At 42.9% G+C, this 22,215-nt stretch overlaps 1 protein-coding gene across 1 annotated transcript in view; it reads right to left on the reverse strand.

The window, feature by feature from the left end:
• Positions 1-948: 948 nt before the first annotated feature.
• Positions 949-22,215, reverse strand: part of PRR11 (proline rich 11) — a 32,518-nt gene continuing 11,251 nt past the window's right edge. Inside the window, exons 2-10 of the mRNA XM_053567803.1 lie at positions 20,790-20,922; positions 17,229-17,379; positions 16,814-16,936; positions 15,330-15,596; positions 11,814-11,912; positions 11,333-11,445; positions 6,974-7,033; positions 6,788-6,884; positions 949-3,361 (exon numbers count right to left, since the gene is read on the reverse strand). Coding sequence (XP_053423778.1) covers positions 3,293-3,361; positions 6,788-6,884; positions 6,974-7,033; positions 11,333-11,445; positions 11,814-11,912; positions 15,330-15,596; positions 16,814-16,936; positions 17,229-17,379; positions 20,790-20,917 — 1,107 coding nt within the window. The 5' untranslated portion in view covers positions 20,918-20,922 and the 3' untranslated portion in view covers positions 949-3,292. The remainder of the gene's footprint in view (positions 3,362-6,787; positions 6,885-6,973; positions 7,034-11,332; positions 11,446-11,813; positions 11,913-15,329; positions 15,597-16,813; positions 16,937-17,228; positions 17,380-20,789; positions 20,923-22,215) is intronic.

Below are 22,215 nucleotides of genomic sequence, written 5' to 3' on the forward strand. Positions count from 1 at the left end.
CTGGTCTCAAACCTGTAAGCTCAAGCAATCCACCCTCCTCAGCCTCTCAGAGTGCTAGAATTACAGGTGTGAGCCACTGCACATGGCCTTATATGTTTAATTTTTTTTTTTTTTTTTTGTAGAGACAGAGTCTCACTTTATGGCCCTCGGTAGAGTGCCATGGCATCACACAGCTCACAGCAACCTCCAACTCCTGGGCTTAAGCGATTCTCTTGCCTCAGCCTCCCAAGCAGCTGGGACTACAGGCGCCCGCCACAACGCCCGGCTATTTTTTGTTGCAGTTTGGCCGGGGCTGGGCCTGAACCCGCCACCCTCGGCATGTGGGGCCGGCGCCCTACTCACTGAGCCACAGGGGCCGCCCTATTTTTTTTTTTTTTTTGAGACAGATTCTCACTTTATAAACCTGGGTAGAGTGACATGGCATCATGGTTCACAGTAACCTCAAACTCTTGGTCTCAAGCAATCCTTTTTTTTTTTTGATACAGAGTCTTACTTTGTCACCCTTGGTAAAGTGCAGTGGCATCACAGCTCACAGCAACCTCCAGCTCTTGGGCTTAGGCAATCCTCTTGCCTCAGCCTCCCGAGTAGCTGGGACTACGGGCACCAGCCACAACGCCCGGCTATTTTTTTTGTTGCAGTTTGGCCAGGGCCGAGTTCAAACCGGCCACTCTTGATATATGGTGCTAGCGGCCTACTCACTGAGCCACAGGCGCCCGTAATAATGCCTAGCTATTTTTCAGAGATGGGATCTCACTCTTGCTTACGCTGGTCTCAAACCTGTAAGCTCAAGCAATCCACCCTCCTCAGCCTCTCAGAGTGCTAGAATTACAGGTGTGAGCCACTGCACATGGCCTTATATGTTTAATTTTTTTTTTTTTTTTTTGTAGAGACAGAGTCTCACTTTATGGCCCTCGGTAGAGTGCCATGGCATCACACAGCTCACAGCAACCTCCAACTCCTGGGCTTAAGCGATTCTCTTGCCTCAGCTTCCCAAGTAGCTGGGACTACAGGCGCCCGCCACAACGCCCAGCTATTATATGTTTAATTTTTATCCATAAATATTTCTAAATATAAACATGGGTCTCCTAAACAGGACTGCCTCTTAGGTCTATTTGGCATCTGAAAGCAATATTTATGTGTGGAAATACAGGCATTTCTGGAAAATGGCTAAGTTATCTTTTTAACCTATGCTAACTTGAAGATATCTTAAGGCTACCATGTAGCTGCCCTGTCAGACTAGAAAGTTCAGTAAAGATCTGAAACCCCTTGTGTCTTTTCAGTGAGGAGCTTCTATGCTTACTCTTAGAACTGCAAAGGAAGGGCGGCGCCTGTGGCTCAAGGAGTAGGGTGTTGGTCCCATATGCCAGAGGTGGCGGGTTCAAACCCTGCCCTGGCCAAAAAAAAACTGCAGAGGAAGATAACAGCATCAAAGCTAATCCCATGCCTTCAGTCATACCCCCCATCCTGAGAGTTCCTTTTTCTCCATGTTACTTAGCGTGCAAAAGATGGGGATCTTGGCCAAAGCTACTATAGTGCCCACTGCTAAGCACACGTATGTGGCAAACTGGGGGCTCTCATAAATACAGTATTTGTCGATTTTGCAGGAGACTGCCTGATAAAATTGCTAAATAAAATACAGGAAGCCCAGTTAAATGTGAATTTCAGATAAACAACTATCAATAGTTGTGACATATTTATACTAAGAAAAGTTATATGTAGTTTATTTCAAATTCAAATGTACTTGGATGTCTTATATTCTTACTATATTTGGCAATCTTAGAATGGCAAGACAAAAATCCAGTAACATGTACACTATAATACTGTCACTGTTTTTGAATACACAGGCTAGTGAAGAGAGGGAACCAGGTCTCAACAATGAATGCAGCATGGACATCAGAGAATCCTTGGTGAGGTATTGCAGAAAATATAACATTCATGAAATTTTTATTTAGCTGTAAAATAATAAGGAATGTTATTTTAGCTATAAAAATAAGGAGTATCTTAGACTTTAGAGAGCCAGATGTAACTATCTACTTAAAGTCCTACCATGATACATTCTAATGTTTTTCTTTTAGAGATGTGTCCCTCTATGCTGCCCAGGCCAGAGTGTACTGGCCATTCACAAGCATGATCATTACACATTGCAGCATAGAATGCCCAGGCTCAGCAATCCTCTTACCTTAGCCTTGAGAGTATCTATGATTATAGATGTGTATCACTGTGCCTGGGATAAGTTTTAAGGTCACATTAGGCCTTTCACTTCAGATCTTTTTGGAAAATAGTTGCATTTGGATGGAGGATGATCTTACCTCTTAATTGATTATAAAACAATTATAGGAATAACATCTCTCCAGCTGACATAGAATTCCAAAGGGGAGGAAAAAAGAAAATCTAGTTGGTCTTTTTCATTGATCAAGTTTGTTTCAATGAATGCATGTGCCTCACAGTATGCAATAGTTTTCTTTTCTTCTTTTTTTCCAGATAGGGTCTTGCTCTGTTGCCCAGGCTAGAATGCATTGGTTATCATCATAGCTCACTGTAACCTCAAATTCCTGGGCTGAAGTGATCCTATTGCCTTAGTCTCCTAAGAAGCTGGGACTATAGGTACATGCCGCCATGCATGGGTAATTTTTTAATTTTTTGTAGAGACAAGGCCTTGCTATGTTGCTCAAATTCCTAGCCTTAAGTAATCCTCCTGCCTCAGCTTCCCAAAGTGTTGGATTAGAGGTGTGAGCCACTATGCCCAGTCTACTTTTCTTTTCAATTATCCAAGAATAATAAGGATGAACAGGAATCAGGTATTTTTCTTAATATAGTATAAGTGCCATTATAACATTAAGAAAATAATAAAAACTGCAGTTATCTAGCTAAATTTGAACAGCCTCTCTAACCTAAATTGGGTAATTCTAGGACAATCAATTTGGACATTGTATTTTTCCTATCTGGTTCTCTTGCTGTTTATGCAAACTATAAAATATACAAATACCTGTATATATTTTATACACAGTATATATGGGCTGCATACCTACTCAAATTCTTCAAATTGAATTATAATACCTTACTACATTTTTTAAAAAGGATTTGTGTGATTTTATCTATATATTTTAGTTTTTTGCCTTTTGTAAAGAAGATGCAGTCTTGCTATGGTTGCCCAGACAGGCCTAGAAGTCCTGGGCTCAAGCAATTCTTCTGCCTCAGGCTCCTGAGTAGCTGGGATTACAGGATCCCACCAGCATGCCTGGCTTGGTACATTTTTTTATGGATTATCACATGGAATTAAGCAGAGTTGGCATCAGTTTTGTTCATCAAAGTTGCTTGTAGAATGCGGCAGAGCTTGAGTAGGGCTTCTAGGGTGAGCCAGCTATTGAAAAAACAAAAGAAGTTCCAATTATATGAGCTATGTTCCTGTGGCCAATACAACTCTTCTCTGTCAACAAAGAACACAGATTTTTTGCAGAGCAGCATTATATCCAGATTATAAAAAGTAGTTTTTCTGTTTCTTGGTTACACTCAGAAGTTCCTGAATAAAGCCCCTTTTTGTTCTTCTTCTTCTTATTATTATTATTATTATTGAGATAGAGTCTCACTACATTGCCCTCAGTAGAGTGCTGTGGCATCACAGCTCACAGCAACCTCAAACTCTTGGGCTTAAGCGATTCTCTTGCCGCAGCCTCCCAAACAGCTGGGACTACAGGCGCCTGCCACAACTCCTGGCTATTTTTTGATTGTAGTTGTCATTGTTGTTTAGCTGGCTCAGGTAGGGTTTGAACCCTCCAGTTTCGGTGTATGTGGCGGCACACTAGCTGCTAAGCTACAGGAGCCAAGCCTGTTATTATTTTTAGAGACAAGGTCTTTCTGTGTCATCCAGGCTACAGTGTGGTGGCATGATCATAACTCACTGCAGCCTCAAACACCTGGGCTCAAATGATCCTCCCCCCTCAGCCTCCCAAGTAGTTGGAACTCTAGGCATGTGCCATTGTATCTGGCTAATTTTTCTTACTTCTTTTTTTCTTTTAGACAGAGTCTCACTTTGTCACCCTGGGTAGAGTGTCACCCTTTGTCACCCTGCTGTAGTGTCACAGCGCACAGCAACCTCAAACTCTTGGGCTCAAGTGATCCTCTTGCCTCAGCCTCCCAAGCAGGTGGGACTATAGGCGCCCACTACAACGCCCAGCTATTTTTTAGAGACAGGGGTATTGCTCTTGCTCAGGCTGGTCTTGAGCTCCTGAGCTCAGGCAATCTACCTACCTCAGTCTCCTAGGATCCTGGGAATACAGGCATGAGCCACTGGGCCAGTTCAGGGTTTCTTTAAAGAGATGAGGACTAGCTTAGCTAACATATCCTTTTGCCTTAGCCTTTTTCCTTCTCTTGCCTAGAATGTGGACATGAAACTTCAGGAAGTTCAGAAAGTTTAGCAATTTTGAACTGTGAGGATAAATCCCACACATTAAGAATAGAAGAACAGTAATGACATGGTGAAGCTACTGCAGTAGTTGTAAACTTCCTATTTCCCAAAGAAAGCCACTCTGCCCGGCCTCAAAGACACTGATTCTTAAAGAGAGAACAATGGGAAGACAGTGTTGATGTGGGAGAGTGTTGGCAGGAAAATCTGTGGTGTATTTATGCTGACAGAGGGACAAGGAACTATAAGGTTCAGAGCAAAGAGGCAGGCTAGGGAGGCGCAGTAGCTCACACCTGTAATCCTAGCATTTTGGGAGGCTGAGGCCAGCAGATTACTTGAGCTTAGGAGTTTGAGACCAGTCTGACCCCACCTTTACTAAAAACAGAAAAACTAGCGGGGTGTTGTGGTAGGTACCTATAGTCCTAGCTACTCAGAAAGCTAAGGCGAGAGGATGACTTGAGCACAGGAGATTGAGGTTGCTGTGTGCTATGGTGCCATGGCACTCTACCCACCCAGGATGACAGACTAAGACTCTGTTCCCCCACAAAAAAAAAAAAAAAACCCACACAAAAAGCCAAAGAGACCAGCAGCCCTATGTCCTAGAATTACAGCAGAGATGGCAGAAGAATAGCTGGTCATCAGAGTTCTAATGATAGAGGCAATCATGAGGATAACTAACATAACCAGGGTTTGGAAGAAATGACACTAGAGCCAGGATATCTACTGGATTTTCGGTGTGTGGGTCATACATGTAGGTGACAAAGAAGACAGCTACCAAGACCTTTTCCTATGAACTCTGCATAGTCTGACTCATATCCATATCTCTATCTCTGTCTTTCGCCACTATCAGATTCCCTCTATTTTTTTTTTTTTTTTCAGTGACAGGATCTTGGTCTGTTAACTGGGATAGAGTACAGTGGCGTTGTTATAGCTGACTGCAACTTCGAACTCCTGAGTTTGAGTGATGTTCCTGCCTTAGCTCCTGAGTAGCTAGAACTATAGGCATATGCCAGCATGCCTAGCTAATTTTTCTATTTTTTTTTTATAGAGGTGGAATCTCACTATGCTGTCCAGGCTGGACTGGAAATCCTGGCCTCACGTGATCCTCCTGCCTCAGCCTCCCAAAGTGCTAGGATTATAGGAGTAAGCCACAAGGCCTGGCCAGGTTCCCTTTCTGTGTAACAGCAACACCGGTCACCTTACAGTTCCTTGAATAGGCTATGATCTTTCCCACTATGGAACCCTTATATGTGATGTTGGTTGCCTGGAACTCTTTCATTCCTTACATTCATGGTGGATCCACCCCATACCTTACCCCCACTAACTTTCCCAGTTAATACCTATTTATCTGTCAGTTCTAAACTCAAGCATCATTACCTCCTAAAGGAATATTTCCTAGATCATCTAGGTTATGTTAAGTTCCTCTGTGGCTTCTCATAGAACCTTATTCTTTTCTTTCATAGCACTTATAGCAGTGCATTATATAAACATGAGATTATTTGTTTAATATCTGTTTTCCCAGCTGAGTGCAGTGGCTCACACTTGTAACACTAGCACTCTGTGAAGCCAATGGTGGAGGAGTTTTGAGTTTAGGAGTTCAAGACCCACCTAAGTAAAAGTGAGACTCATCTCTACTAAAAATAAAAAAATTAGTCAGGCATTGTGATGGGTCCCTATAGACCCAGCTACTTAGGAGGCTGAAGCAGGAAAATTGCTTGAACCTAGGAGTTTAAGGTTGTTATGAGCTAGCCTGGGGAACAGAATGAAACTCTGTTTCAAAAAAAGAGAAAAAAAAAAAGGTCTATTCCCCCCCACCACCACCCCGCTAGACTGAAAACTCCAAGCCAGTGGATCTGTGTCTGCCTTTGCTTACCACGGTTTCCCCAGTACTTCAGCACAGTACTGGGCATATAAGAATTGCTTAATAGGCTGGATGCAGTGCTGTAATCCTAGGACTCTGGGAGGCCGAGGCGGGTGGCTCGAGCTCAGGAGTTGGAGACCAGCCTGAGCAACAGTGAGACCTTGTCTCTACTAAATAAATAGAAAAACTAGCCAGGCATGGTGGCACATGCCTATAGGCAAGAGTTTGAGGAACTGTGATGCCACAGCACTCTGGCCAGGGTGACAGGGTGAGACTGTCTCAAAACAAACAAATAAACAAAATCTGCTCAATAAATAAAGGAGTTAATACAATCAGACACTCATTGATAAAATAGGGATGATAATCCTATCTATATCTCATAAAATTTTATAAAGCCTAAATATGAAAGTGGTTTGCAAAACATTTAAAAAATATTAGCATTGCTAAAAAAAAGCTTTAAATTACAATTCTAGATAAATTATTTTCAAGAAAAGGAATCTTGTTTATTTCCTTTAAAGGCTTACCTGAAACTTTCTCCTCAAGGCCCGGGTCATTACAGGGGTGAGACCAGTTCCTGAGTCCATATTTTCTTTATTAGTAAGAGGGGTACCACCTGGGCTCCTGCAAAGGTATCAACGGTATCAGTAGTTGTGTTTTATTGCAACTTTTAAAATAGACTTAGATAGTATAAATACAAGAGAATGTATTACCTTTCTACGTTGACTTTTCTGAGTAGTTTCCGCAGATCTATCTGGCTTTTATTAGGAGTACTGATAAAATAAAATAAAGACATAAAAATTAAAACTTGCCAGATTTTATCATTTTTTCCCAAAGCAAAGCAGCCTTTTTTTTTTTTTTTTAGAGACAGAGTCACACTTTATCACGCTTGGGGTAGAGTGCTGGGGCGTCATAACTCACAGCAACCTCCAACTCCTGGGCTTAGGCGATTCTTTTGCCTTAGCCTCCTGCCACAAAGGCTATTTTTTTGTTGCAGTTTGGCGGGGGCCATGTTCCAACCCTCCACCCTGGGTATATGGGGCCAGTGCCCTACCCACTGAGCCACAGGTGCCTCCCCAAAGCAGCCATTTCTATAGGAAATCTCCTAGAAAGTAGTTACATTTGTTATATTAAAAAATAACAGTAGAGGCCAGGCATTGGGGCTCACGCCTATAGCCTATAATCTTATCACTCCGGGAGGCCAAGGTGGGCAGATCTCTTGAGCTCACAAGTTTGAGAACAGTCTGAGCAAGAGTGAAACCCTATCTCTAAAAAAATAGCCAGGCATTGTGGCCGGCGCCTAAAGTCCCAGCTACTTGGGAGGCTGAGGCAAGAGCATCACTTAAATCCAGGTATCTGAAGTTGCTGTAAGGTATGACACCATTGCATTCTACTGAGGGCAACAAAGTGAGGCTCCGTCAAAAAAAAAAAAAAAAAAAAAAAAAAATATATATATATATCAGTAGATGCTATTAGGAGCATAAGGTGATACAATCATTCTAATGAATAATACTTCTTGATCCACTAATTACACTTATAAGAATCCATCCTGGGCAGCACCTGTGGCTCAGTCAGTAAGGCGCCGGCCCCATATACCGAGGGTGGAGGGTTCAAACCCAGCCCCAGCCGAACTGCAACAAAAAAATAGCCGGGCATTGTAGTGGGCGCCTGTAGTCCCAGCTGCTTGGGAGGCTGAGGCAAGAGAATTGCTTAAGCCCAGGAGTTGGAGGTTGCTGTGAGCTATGTAATGCCATGGCACTCTACCCAGGGCCATAAAGTGAAACTCTGTCTCTACAAAAAAAAAAAAAAAAAAAAGAATCCATCCTAGGGAAAAACTCAGCTATGCATACAATGATAAACAAGGATGTTCATTGAAAAGTTAAAAATCATTTAGGTCAAAAAGAGCTAAATGTCTCAAAACAAGATTTTATCTATGAAGTTTACCTACAATGAATATATTGAAGAAATCAAATGATAGTTTAAGCTGATTTTTATTTAAAATTTTTTTTATTTTTTTGGGACAGAGTCTGTTTGTTGCCCTAGGTAGAGTGCTGTGGCATCATAGCTCACAGCAACCTTGGCTTGAGTGATTCTCTTGCTTTAGCCTCTGAAGTAGCTGGGACTACAGGCGCCCGCCATAATGCTCAGCTATTTTTAAAGATGGTGTCTCGCTCTTGGTCAGGCTGGTCTCGAACCTGTGAGCTCTGAGAGTGTACGATTACAGCTGTGAGCCAGCCCACCAACCCCTAATTTTTTTTTTTTTTTTTTTTAATTTTTATTTATTTATTTTTTTTTTTTCTTTTTTTTTTTTTTTTTTTTATTGTTGGGGATTCATTGAGGGTACAATAAGCCAGTTACACTGATTGCAATTGTTAGGTAAAGTCCCTCTTGCAATCATGTCTTGCCCCCATAAAGTGTGACACACACTAAGGCCCCACCCTCCTCCCTCCATCCCTCTTTCTGCTTCCCCCCCCATAAACTTAATTGTCATTAATTGTCCTCATATCAAGATTGAGTACATAGGATTCATGCTTCTCCATTCTTGTGATGCTTTACTAAGAATAATGTCTTCCACTTCCATCCAGGTTAATACGAAGGATGTAAAGTCTCCATTTTTTTTAATAGCTGAATAGTATTCCATGGTATACATATACCACAGCTTGTTAATCCATTCCTGGGTTGGTGGGCATTTAGGCTGTTTCCACATTTTGGCAATGGTAAATTGAGCTGCCATAAACAGTCTAGTACAAGTGTCCTTATGATAAAAGGATTTTTTTCCTTCTGGGTAGATGCCCAGTAATGGGATTGCAGGATCGAATGGGAGGTCTAGGTTGAGTGCTTTGAGGTTTCTCCATACTTCCTTCCAGAAAGGTTGTACTAGTTTGCAGTCCCACCAGCAGTGTAAAAGTGTTCCCTTCTCTCCACATCCACGCCAGCATCTGCAGTTTTGAGATTTTGTGATGTGGGCCATTCTCACTGGGGTTAGATGATATCTCAGGGTTGTTTTGATTTGCATTTCTCTAATATATAGAGATGATGAACATTTTTTCATATGTTTGTTAGCCATTCGTCTGTCATCTTTAGAGAAAGTTCTATTCATGTCTCTTGCCCATTGATATAAGGGATTGTTGGCTTTTTTCATGTGGATTAATTTGAGTTCTCTATAGATCCTGGTTATCAAGCTTTTGTCTGATTGAAAATATGCAAATATCCTTTCCCATTGTGTAGGTTGTCTCTTTGCTTTGGTTATTGTGTCCTTAGCTGTACAGAAGCTTTTCAGTTTAATGAAGTCCCATTTGTTTATTTTTGATGTTGTTGCAATTGCCATGGCAGTCTTCTTCATGAAGTCTTCCCCCAGGCCAATATCTTCCAGTGTTTTTCCTATGCTTTCTTGGAGGATTTTTATTGTTTCATGCCTTAAATTTAAGTCCTTTATCCATCTTGAATCAATTTTTGTGAGTGGGGAAAGGTGTGGGTCCAGTTTCACAACCCCTAATTTTTAATGAGATGAAAAAAGTTCATGACATATTAAGTGGGAAAAACTATAATGGTTTTTGTTTTTGTTTTTTCTTTTGAGACAGAGCCTCAAGCTGTCACCCTGGGCAGAGTGCCGTGGCATCACAGCTCACAGCAAGCCCGGCTATTTTTGGGTTGCAGCTGTCATTGTTGTTTGGCGGGCCCGGGCTAGATGTGAACCTGCCAGCTCAGGTGTATTTGGTTAGCGCCTGAGCTGCTTGAGCCACAGGTGCCGAGCCAAAAAACTATAATTGTATCTACAATTATTTTACACAGGCACACAAATACACATATTCCATTTTTTATTTTTTTCCTGAGATGAGGGTCTCAATCTATTGCCTAGGCTGGAGTGCAGTAATGTGATCATAGCTCACTACACCCTCAAAATCCTGGGCTTAAACAGTTGTCTTGCCTCAGCCTCCTAAGTAGCTGGGACTACAGGTGTATGCCACCATGCTTGGATAATTAAAAAAATTTTTTTTGTAGAGGTGATGTCTTGCTCAGACTGGTTTTGAACTCATGGGCTCAAGTGATCCTCCCACTTCAGCCTTTAAGAGTGCTATGATTATAGGCTTCAGACACTACGCCCACCCAACCTTCTGCATTTCCTTCATTCCAAAATTTACTCATTTTCATATTTTATTCTTTCTGAAATCAGGCTATTTAAGAAACATTATTGATAGCATTTCTTTTCTCCCAAGATCTGTTATTAAGGCACAGCTTGGTGGCTCACGCGTGTAATCCAAGCACTCAGGGAAGTTGAGTTGGGGTGGATTCCTTGAGCGCAGGAGTTCAAGACCAGCCTGAGCAAGAGTGAGACCCTATCTCTAAAAATAGCCAGGCGTTGTAGCTGGTGTCTATAGTCCCAGCTACTTGGGAGACTTAGGCAAGAGGATGGTTTGAGCCCAAGAGTTTGAGGTTGCTGTGAACTATACGATGCCATGGCACTCTACCTAGGGTGGCTGAGTGAGACTCTGCCTCACAAAAAAAAAATCTGTTATTAAATCAAAGGTGTAAAATAGGATCTTTTAAAAAACAAAACAAAAGGGCGGCGCCTGTGGCTCAGTGAGCAGGGCGCCAGCCCCATATACCGAGGGTGGTGGGTTCAAACCCGGCCCCGGCCAAACTGCAACAAAAAAATAGCTGGGTGTTGTGGCGGACGCTTGTAGTCCCAGCTACTTGGGAGGCTGAGGCAGGAGAATCGCCTAAGCCCAGGAGTTGGAGGTTGCTGTGAGCTGTGTGACGCCCCGGCACTCTACCGAGGGCAATAAAGTGAAACTCTGTCTCTACAAAAAAAAAAAAAAAAATACCAGGATTCTGAAATGGAAGCAATAGAGTACATGCCCAGAAAAAGCCTAAAATGATAATAATATATTAACGTTAGCTATCTCTAATGGTATGATGATTTACATGATTATTTTCTTCTCTAAACTTTTCTATAAATTTCAATTTTTGCATAATGAGTATATATGTCTATATAACTTTTAAAATTAGAAATAAGCAAAAAAGTCATTCTTTTAAGTAGTAGCAAAGCATAGTGCTGTGCAGTTCCTTACATTAAGACATTTGTGACTCGAGTTGATAACACTTTGGAGTTTGGTTTCAGGGTAACACGCTGTAGATCAGAGACAGTAACCAGTGGATTCTGTGTCTTTGGTGATGGTACAAGCTTTAATTATAAAATGAGACATTATTAAAAACACATTTTCAAAAATCACTCAAAATATATACATCCCAAAATACCAAATATCCAAGTGCTAAGTATGTGTAAGACATATTTACTTCTCTGTCCAATTTTTATTCCAAAACTTCAAAGGACATCTCTACCTATTCAGACTAATGGTTGGGAGATAAAACTGCCTAATCAAATAATTTTGGGATTTACACATTTTGTTGGGGTGATCCAAAGCTATGAAAATAAAACATCAAATACTTAACTTGGAATGGCTTCTGTACATAAGGTTTATGCTTATTTTCCATTAAGGGACAACCAGGTTAAAAGCAGAAAGAACATGGATATGGCAAATTACATCTTACCTTCCTCCTGTCATCAAAACTCTGGGTCTTCTTTAATTTCACAGTCAGTAGATCTTTAACTGTTATCTGCATGGGTCCATCTCTTTGTAATGGTCTAGTCTTAAAATACATGGAGAAGTTAGAATTAAAATTGGAATGAGGACAACTGGTGAAATGCAAACCAAAATCTAGTTTTGTTTTGTTTTTTTTTTGTAGAGACAGAGTCTCACTTTACTGCCTTCAGTAGAGTGCCATGATGTCACAGGACTCACAGCAACCTCTAGCTCTTGGGCTTCAGGGATTCTCCTGCCTCGGCCTCCTGAGCAGCTGGGACTACAGGCGCCTGCCACAATGCCCGGCTCAAAATCTAGTTTTAAAAGGCTCAAAGTTAAGAGTTATCTCCTATTTACCCTAGGAAGCTGTTAAACTATTTCCACTCAATTAAGCATGATCTAATTTTCAGGATGCATGGATGCTAAGGCTATAGAAAGTATTCACCAAAATGTAAGGCTTTGATAATAAGTAAGAGGTGGGCTAGTTCCCTGAATGCATCTTCCCCTGGAGTCATCGTACTAAGATAAGAGCTGAAGGAGTTACTCAGATCAAAGTGAAGTTTTGCATCAAGTGCCTAGAAAAGATGATTCAGTTCTCACAGAATAGGAGGGTATAGTCAGAGAGGCATACATTCCAACAAGTATACTAGGCTCTGGATTTAACAAGCCTTTTTTTTTTTTTTTTTTTTTGAGATAGTCTTACTCTTTCACCTGGGTAGAGTGCTGTGGCATCATAGCTTACAACAACCTTAAACTCTTGGGCTCAAGTAATCCTCTTGCCTCAGCTTCCTAAGTAGCTGGGACTACAGGTGCCTGCCACAATGCCTGGCTAGTTTTTCTATTTTTAGTAGACATGGGGTCTCGCTCTTGCTGGGACTGGTCTTAAACTCAAGAGCTCAAGTGATCTGCCCACCTCGTCCTCTCAGAGTGCTAGGATTAGAGGCGTGAGCCACCACACCTGGCCCTAACTCAGCTGTTTTGAGCCAACATGATAAGTAATTTTTTTTTTTTTTTTTTGCAGATTTTGGCTGGGGCTGGGTTTGAACTCTCTACCTCCAGCATATGGGGCCAGCACCCTACTCCTTTGAACCACAGGCGCCGCCCTAACTCAGCTGTTTTAAACCAAATGTATCTGTGGTAAAAATTCAACAGGTTTTAAAACAGAGTCATGACTCCCCTAGAAATTCACAAATATTCTAGTCCTTTTGGCAGATAAGTAACTGCATGGAGAATCGGTTCTCCAGTCTAATGACATTAAACTTTAGAATCCAGGCCTGGTGGCAGTGGCTCACACCTGCAATCCTAGCACTCTGGAAGGCCCAGGCAGGTGGATCACCTGAGATCAGAAGCTGGAGACCAGCTTGAGCAAAGGAAAACCTGTTGTTACTAAAAGTAGAAAAACTAGTCAAGCACTGTGGCAGGTGCCTGTAGTCCCAGCTTCAGCTACTGGGGAGGTTAAGATAAGATCTCTGGGGGGCGGCGCCTGTGGCTCAGTGAGTAGGGCGCCAGCCCCATATGCCGAGAGTGGCGGGTTCAAACCCAGCCCCGGCCAAACTGCAACCAAAAAATAGCTGGGCGTTGTGGCGGGCGCCTGTAGTCCCAGCTGCTCGGGAGGCTGAGGCAGGAGAATCGCGTAAGCCCAAGAGTTAAGAGGTTGCTGTGAGCCGTGTGACGCCACGGCACTCCAACTGAGGGCGGTACAGTGAGACTCTGTCTCTACAAAAAAAAAAAAAAGATCTCTGGGTGGCGCCTGTGGCTCAAAGGGGTAGGGCGCCGGTCCCATATGCCAGAGGTGATAGGTTCAAACCCATCCCTGGCCAAAAAAAAGACAAGAAGATCTCTTAAGGCCAAGAGATTGAGTTGCTGTGAGCTACACCATAGCACTGAATCCCAGAGTGACTGAGTGAGACTCTGTCTCAAAAAAAGAAAAAAACTGGGCAGTGCCTGTGGCTCAAAGGAGTAGGGCGCTGGCCCCATATGCTGGAGGTGGCGGGTTCAAACCCAGCCCCAGCCAAAAACTGCAAAAAAACCCCCAAACAAACAAAAAAAACGGCTTGGCACCCGTGGCTCAGTGGTTAGGGCGCCAGCCACATGCACTGGGGTTGATGGGTTTGAACCTGGCCTGGGCCTGCTAAACAACAATAAAAAATAGATAGCCAAGTGCTGTGGCAGGTGCCTGTAGTCCTAGGTACTTGGGAGGCTGAGGCAAGAGAATCGCTTAAGCCCAAGAGTTTGAGGTTGCTATGAGCTGTGACACCAGGGCACTCTACCCAGGGTGACATAGTGAGACTCGATCTCAAAAAAAGAAAAGAAAAGAAAAAAACAAAAAACAAACAAAAAAACCCACTTTGTAATCTATCAACTCTTTTTGGTTTTGACTTCACTCACTAAGCAATCTTCTGTTTTTAATTTGGGCTCCTAGGGAGGTTTTCCTTTTGGAGAAAAGATATGCTGAGAAGCCAATAGGAACCTTGCTTTTTTTTTTTTTGAGACAGTTTCACTATGTTGTCCTCAAAAGAGTGCTGTGCTGTCATAGCTCAAGGCAATCTCAAACTCCTGGGCTCAAGTGAATCTCTGGTTGCAGCCTCCCAAGTAGCTGGGACTGCAGGTGCCCACCACAGTGCCTCGCTATTTTTAGAGATGGGGTTTCGCTATTTATTTATTTATTTTTATTTTTTGAGACAGTCTCACTTTGTCACCCTGGGTTCAGTGCTGTGGCGTCACAGCTCACAGCAACCTCAAACTCCGGGGCTCAAGCAATCCTTTTGCCTCAGCCTCCCAAGTAGCTGGGACTACAGGCACCTGCCACAACACCCAGCTGTTTTTAGAGATAGGGTCTCACTCTGGCTCAGGCTAGTCTCAAACCACCGATCTCAAGCAATCCAACTGCCTCAGCCTCCCAGAGGGCTAGGATTACAGGCATGAGCCACGGTGCCCAGCCTGTGGTCTTGCTCTTGCTCAGGCTGGTCTTGAACTCCTGAGCTCAAGCAATCCACCCATCTTGGCCTCCCGAAGGGCTAGGATTACAAGCCTGAGCCACCGCCCCCGGCCCAGTAGGAATCTTGTACTTGTACTCTACAGGGTTTTAATCTGACAGAGTCTTAATTTGTCACCCTAGGTAGAGTGCCACGGCGTCATAATAGCTCAAAGCAACCTCCAACTCTTGGGCTCAAGCGATCCTCCTGCCTCAATTTTCTATTTTTAGTAGAGATGGGGGTCTCACTCTTGTTCAGGTTGGTCTTGAACCTGTGAACTCAAGCAATCTACTTGCCTCAGCCTCCCAGATTGCTAGGATTACAGGCATGAGCCACCGCACCCAGCCCAGACTGGCATTTTAAAAACACAATAATTAACATAATTCAGATAGGAATTGGAACAAAATAGTCTTCCAGTCCATGCCTTTAGACCAGACTTAAAAGGCTACTTTGCATTACTTGTATATTATACATTGGCCAAAACACACCATTACTATATTGTTTCCTACCTGAAGTGCTTTAGTGAGATTGGATTTTGCGAGCAGCAAAGGTGCTAGTGGTGGTGGTGGTGGAGGAGGCAGAGGAGGAAGTGGGGGTGGAGGTGGAGGAGGAGGAGGAGGAAGATGGTTGGCTGGCTGTGGCAGTGTGGGAGGAGATATAATTTCAGCTCCAGATTCTCCAGGGGTGGTTAGAACACAGGTGGGCACAGCTATAAGTTTACTATTCATGTGACACATCTGACCACAGCTTGGACAAGAAGATCTTTCTGAGACGGCCTGGAAAAAGACATTATATTTGGCAAATCAATTAATATATTTGACAAATTAACTTGGTTCTTGCAACTGAAAGTCATCAAAATAATAGCTGCCATATATTGAATGCTTTTTTTTTTTTTTTTTGTAGAGACAGAGTCTCACTTTATGGCCCTCGGTAGAGTGCCGTGGCCTCACACAGCTCACAGCAACCTCCAACTCCTGGGCTTAAGCGATTCTCCTGCCTCAGCCTCCCGAGTAGCTGGGACTACAGGCGCCCGCCACAACGCCCAGCTATTTTTTGGTTGCAGTTCAGCCGGGGCTGGGTTTGAACCCGCCACCCTCGGTATATGGGGCCGGCGCCTTACTGACTGAGCCACAGGCGCCACCCTGAATGCTTTCTTAAATTTCTTTTTTTTGGCCGGGGCTGGGTTTGAACCTACCACCTCCAGCATATGGGACCGGCACCCTACTCACTGAGCCACAGGCGCCGCCCTGAATGCTTTCTTACTGTACCATGTACTGCATAGTATTTTCTCATTTAATTATCACAAGTTCCTTCATGTATCATTCATTCATGTGTTTTGTATGGGCTGTATGCTAAGCATTGTGGGTACAGTGTCAGTCCTGCCTGTCACCTCATGGAGTTGATGGCCTGTTAAGGAATAACAGAATGATAAACAAACACAAAAGCACTCAAAACAAACATAGGGAACGGTTTTGATTTTATTGTCATTGGCCAATCTGGATAAAGTATTTGCTAACTTGATTTGGCCAAACCTTACTCAGGCTAGCCTTCACCACAGGCCTTAGGATTGTGATCTACCTTGGGCTTTAATTAAGCAAGCACTGCTAAACAACCTCTCCTCCCAAGAATTGGCTGACTTCAGGAAAAAACCATTCCCTAGTCAGATCAACTATCTGGTCAGATCATGGCATCTGTTCATCCCACTTCCACACACATGGTTCCTTCTAGCCTTGCTTGTTCTTTACTATAAAAGAAAAGCTCTTTCTACCTGATGTTTATAAATCTTATGATCAGAACATTTTCCCTATTGCAATTGTCTTTTCAAATAAATAAAGGTAAAGTCTATCTTTACCTCATTCCAAATTTTTTTTTTTTTTTTTTTTTGGCCGGGGCTGGGTTTGAACCCACCACCTCCGGCATATGGGACCAGCGCCCTACTCCTTGAGCCACAGGCGCCACCCCCATTCCAAATTTTTTATTTGACAATACCAACCTTCAGTGTTTCCTGGAGCTTGCATAATTTATTTTCCAAAATGAAAAACTGTTGTTTGAGACTGTGAAGTTCTCGGTGGCAGATACGAGATGGAAAGACGGTATCTTTCAATCCTTCTAAACTCTGAAATTCATAAATAAAAAACCCCAAATTCTATGATCAATATGATAAAGAAAAAAAAAAACAGGAAGTGGTCTGATTTATCTTTTGGTGGTTGTTTTTTTTTTTTCCTTAGTGAGACCCACATTTGATGTATGTTTTATAGAAGCAAAGGCAGACAGGACCCCATAATTTCATCTTATCTAATTTTAGCCTAAGTCTTGTCCTGACTTGAGTACAAGATGTACATAAATACAAACACGAAGTATGTAGAAAAACTGTATTATTCCTGAGAACAGGTATGCCAAATCTATACCTGGGCTATGCAGTTCTGGCACCACGTGTATATAGACCATACTTTATTTGTCCAAAGTTTTATTGTATCTTTGATGTTGGGAAAATTGAAGTTCCAGGACAATCTTAGCCAGCTCCTGCTATGGGATATATCTGTTGAAGAAATAACTATTCTGTAAGGAAAAAAAGAAAAAAAATCAAAGACTCCTAAGTTAGAACAATAGCTAATAACAAGAAGCTGGTTTTACAGTATGACTCAGAAGCAAAGACTCCTCATAACCAAACTCTTCATTAAATTCTACAATTTAGAGATTCATTTACACAACAGGTTTTTTTATATACCTACTATGTTCTAGGCATAAAGGATTTAGTGATGAACAGCATAGATAAAATTCCTGTCCTGATAGAGTTTATGGTTTTACGAGGGAATAAAGACACAAAATAAATAAATAAAACATATGGGTTGCTAAGTAATGAATAAAGCTAAAGAGAAAAAAAATAAAGCAAGAGAGGGATGATATTAAATGTTGGATATGGGTGAATTTTAAGATAAGAAAGCTGAAAGGTATTAAGAGGTGGAGCCCAGAAACGAGACTGGAGTGGAAATGTTCAGGCCAGGTTTATTGAAAGGGAAGGATGAGCTCAGTGCCTGTAGCTCAAGTGGCTAAGGCGCCAGCCACATACACTGGAGTGGCAGGTTCGAATCAAGCCAGGGCCCACCAAACAATGACAACTACAACCCAAAAATAGCTGAGCATTGTGGAGGGTGCTTGTAATCCCAGTTACATGGGAGGCTGAGGCAAGAGAATCACTTAAGTCCAAGAGTTGGAGGTTGTTGTGAGCTGTGACACCATGGCACTCTACCCAGGGCAACAGCTTGAGACTCTATCTCAAAAAAAAAAATAGAAAAAGAAAAAAGAAAGGGAAGGATGACCTGCCTGGGCAGTGCAAGGTGCCATCTGTGTCTGGGGGCGGGGGCAGTTGGAAACCCTTTTTATTTATTATTTTTTTTTTTTGTAGAGACAGAGTCTCACTGTACCGCCCTCGGGTAGAGTGCCGTGGCCTCACGCGGCTCACAGCAACCTCTAACTCTTGGGCTTACGCGATTCTCTTGCCTCAGCCTCCCGAGCAGCTGGGACTACAGGCGCCCGCCACAACGCCCGGCTATTTTTCTGTTGCAGTTTGGCCGGGGCTGGGTCCGAACCCGCCACCCTTGGCATATGGGGCCGGCGCCCTACTCACTGAGCCACAGGCGCCGCCCCGGAAACCCTTTTTATATGGGATCATAGCTGATGGGCAAATTTCACACCTTGCCCAGAGGTGAGTTAGGGTCCTTTGGTGGGAAGCTCAAGTGTGAGGCTAAATAGATCCTTTGTGTCTTTGTCTTAGGAGGAGAGGGGATATAGAAGTGGAAGGGGGAGAAGGAGGAGGAGGAAATAGGGTTCATGTATGGCTGGGTTAGGTCCCTCAAGAGAAGCCCAGAAGATCTCACCGAGAAGGTGACTTTTAAGAAAAATCCTAAACCAAGTAAGAAGGCTGGTAATGCAAATATCTGGGAGAAGAGCAGTCCAGAGAGAGGCAACAGTAAGTGGAGGTAGAAGTTTGTCTGAAGAGTTTGAGGAATAGCAAGGAGGCCAGGATGACTAGAGACACTTATTAGAAAATAAAGTCAGAGTCAGATCATAAAGGCCTGTAGATCATACAAGGATGTTAATTTTTACTCTGAAAGAAGAAGAAGCAGGATATGGGTAACTCAAGCCTGTAATCCTAGCACTTTGAGAGGGTGAGGTTGGAGGATTACTTGAGACCAGGAGTTCAAAACCAACCTGAGCAACATTACAGCACCTCATCTCTACAAAAAATAGAAAAATTAGCCAGGAGTTTGAGGTTTCAGTGAACTGTGATAAGGCCACTGCACTGTAGATCAGGATACAGAGCGAGACCAAAAGAAAATAAAAATAAATTAAATTAAATTAAAAAGAAGAGGAAGAGGACAGTGACATTGGTAAATTTTAAGTAGAGGAGTAACATGATTTTCACTGGTTCACTCTGGCTACTATGTTGAGAATATACAGCTGAGGGGGCAAGGACAGAAGCAGGACTATTAAGGAGACTTTTATAACATTCAGGAGAGAGAAAAGAGTCAAGGATGGCATCATCATAGTTACTCCATTTTAACGGTCTGCTTTTATTTTTATTATTTTTTTTTTTTTTGTAAAGACAGAGTCTCACTTTATGGCCCTCGGTAGAGTGCCGTGGCCTCACACAGCTCACAGCAACCTCCAACTCCTGGGCTTAAGCGATTCTCTTGCCTCAGCCTCCCGAGTAGCTGGGACTACAGGCGCCCGCCACAACGCCCGGCTATTTTTTGGTTGCAGTTCAGCCGGGGCCAGGCTTGAACCCGCCACCCTCGGTGGGCCAGGCTTGAACCCACCACCCTCGGTATATGGGGCCGGTGCCTTACCGATTGAGCCACAGGCGCCGCCCCCTATTATTATTTTTTTAATTGAGACAGTCTCACTTTGTCACACTCGGTAGAGTGCTATGGCGTCATAGCTCATAGCAACCTCAAACTCTTGGGCTCAAGTGAAAATTTTTTGTTTTGGAGACTGAGTCTTACTTTGTCAGCCACAGTAGATCACAGCTACAGCAACCTCAAACTCTTGGGCTCAAGCAATTCTCTTGCCTCAGCCTCCTAAGGAGCTGGGACTACAGGTGCCTGCCACAACGCCTGGCTATTTTTAGAGACAAGGTCTTACTTTGGCTCTGGCTGGAAGGGTCTGTTTTTAAAAACTTCATTCATAGAGAGCTATAACAAAGTTATTGTGAAAACCCACCCTGAGGTCTTGGAACTCAGAGTCTCCTGCGATAGCACATTTTAAGTTGTGAGACCCAGATAATAAATGACTAAACTTTACCAAAACTAAGTTTTAAATTCTAGTCCTATGCCCCTCTTTCATCATTTAGTTGTCAGACTTACACAATTAAATTTACCAGGAAAGGAGAAAATAGTTACCATGCATTTGAACATTCTTTTTTTTTTTTTGTAGAGACAGAGTCTCACTTTATGGCCCTAGGTAGAGTGTCATGGCCTCACACAGCTCACAGCAACCTCCAACTCCCAGGCTTAAGCGATTCTCTTGTCTCAGCCTTCTGAGTAGCTGGGACAATAGGCGCCCGCCACAACGCCTGGCTATTTTTTGGTTGCAGTTTGGCCAGGGCTGGGTTTGAACCCGCCACCCTCGGTATATGGGGCCGGTGCCTTACCGACTGAGCCACAGGCGCCGCTGCATTTGAACATTCTTAATTCTTTGTCATTTTCACTTCATTTGAACTATGGCTGCCACATAAAATTCAGGATGCCCAATTAAAATTTAATTTCAGATAAAAGATGAGTAAGTTTAGTATGTAAGTATATTACAAATTGTTGCATGGGGCATACTTATATTAAAAAATTATTCATTGTTTATCTGAAATTCAGATGTAGCTGGGTGTTCTGTATGTTTATTTGCTAAATCTGGTACCTCTATTCTAAACTGATCAGCACTCTCTAGTATTTTCTGTGTTCCACATTATGCCTTACCTTTCAGGTGAGGGTGGTGGAGGAGGAGGTGTAATTAGCCTGGGCTGAAGGTGAGACACTTCTTTTTTTTTAAATAATCTTTTGGCTTTGGCTTTTAGCTTCCTTCTTCGTTGTTTGAACTTAGGCATGATTTCTGTAGAAATTTTTTTTTTTTACTTTATTGAAGAATAATATATACATATAGAAAGTGCATAAATCTTAGGTGTATTATTCAATGAATTATTATACCGTGAACACATCCTTGTAACCACCACCTTGGTTAAGAAATAGGTCACTACCAACATCCCAAAAGTTCCCTGGAGTGGAGGAAAATGTAAACCCAGATTTCAACTCTTTCTGTAGAGACCTTGGCTTTAGTATTACATTACTTTTGTTTCTGTTGCTTTTCTCCATTAAGTTCAAGGAATTTCCCTTTCTTTTTTTTGTAGAGACAGAGTCTCACTGTACTTCCCTCCGGTAGAGTGCCATGACGTCATACGGCTCACAGCAACCTCTAACTCTTGGGCTTACGCGATTCTCTTGCCTCAGCCTCCCAGCTGGGACTACAGGCGCCCGCCACAACGCCCTGCTATTTTTTTGTTGCAGTTTGGCCAGGGCTGGGTTTGAACCCACCACCCTCGGCATATGAGGCCGGTGCCACCGAGGAATTTCCCTTTCTTTATAACAGAGAAAATGGCTGTAGTCGGGTTATGGTCAATTATTAAAAGAATGTTAAGTTTCTTTCTTTCTTTTTTTTTTGAGACAGAGTCTTTTTATGTCACCCTTGGTAGAATGCTGTGGTGTCATGGCTCACAGCAACCTCAAACTCTGGGCTTAAGCCCGATTCTCTTGCCTCAGCCTCCCAAGTAGCTGGGACTATAGGTGCCCACCACAATGCCCGGCTATTTTTTTGTTGTAGTTGTCACTGTTGTTTTGGCAGGCCTGGGTTGTGTTCAAACCCGACACCCTCGGTGTATGTGGCCGGCACCCTGCTGACTGAGCTACGGGCACCGAGCCATTTCTTTCTTTTTTTTTTGCAACAGAGTCTCACTTTGTCGTCCTCGGTAAAGTGACTTGGTGTCATAGCTCACAGAAACCTCAAACTCTTGGGCACAAGTGATTTTCTTGCCTCAGCCTCCCAAGTAGCTGGGACTATAGCCACCTGTCATAATGCCTGGCAATTTTTTGAGATGAGGTCTCGCTCTGGCTTAGGCCAGTCTGGAACCCATGAGCCCAAGCAATCCACTCGCCTTGGCCTCCCAAGTGCTAGGATTAGAGGCCTGAGCTACCGCGCCCGGCTTGTTAAATTTTTTTTACAAGCAACATTTACTGAGTTCCACTGTGATAGGTAGAGATGGTAGTGGGAGGACACAATATTAACTGTTAATTGCCCCTTTACTTTTAGGCAATTTCATGTATTTTTTTTAGTTAATCCTTGCCATCCTGC

The sequence above is a fragment of the Nycticebus coucang genome, chromosome 18 (assembly GCF_027406575.1).
Source record: "Nycticebus coucang isolate mNycCou1 chromosome 18, mNycCou1.pri, whole genome shotgun sequence".
NCBI classification, from domain to species: Eukaryota; Metazoa; Chordata; class Mammalia; order Primates; family Lorisidae; genus Nycticebus; species Nycticebus coucang.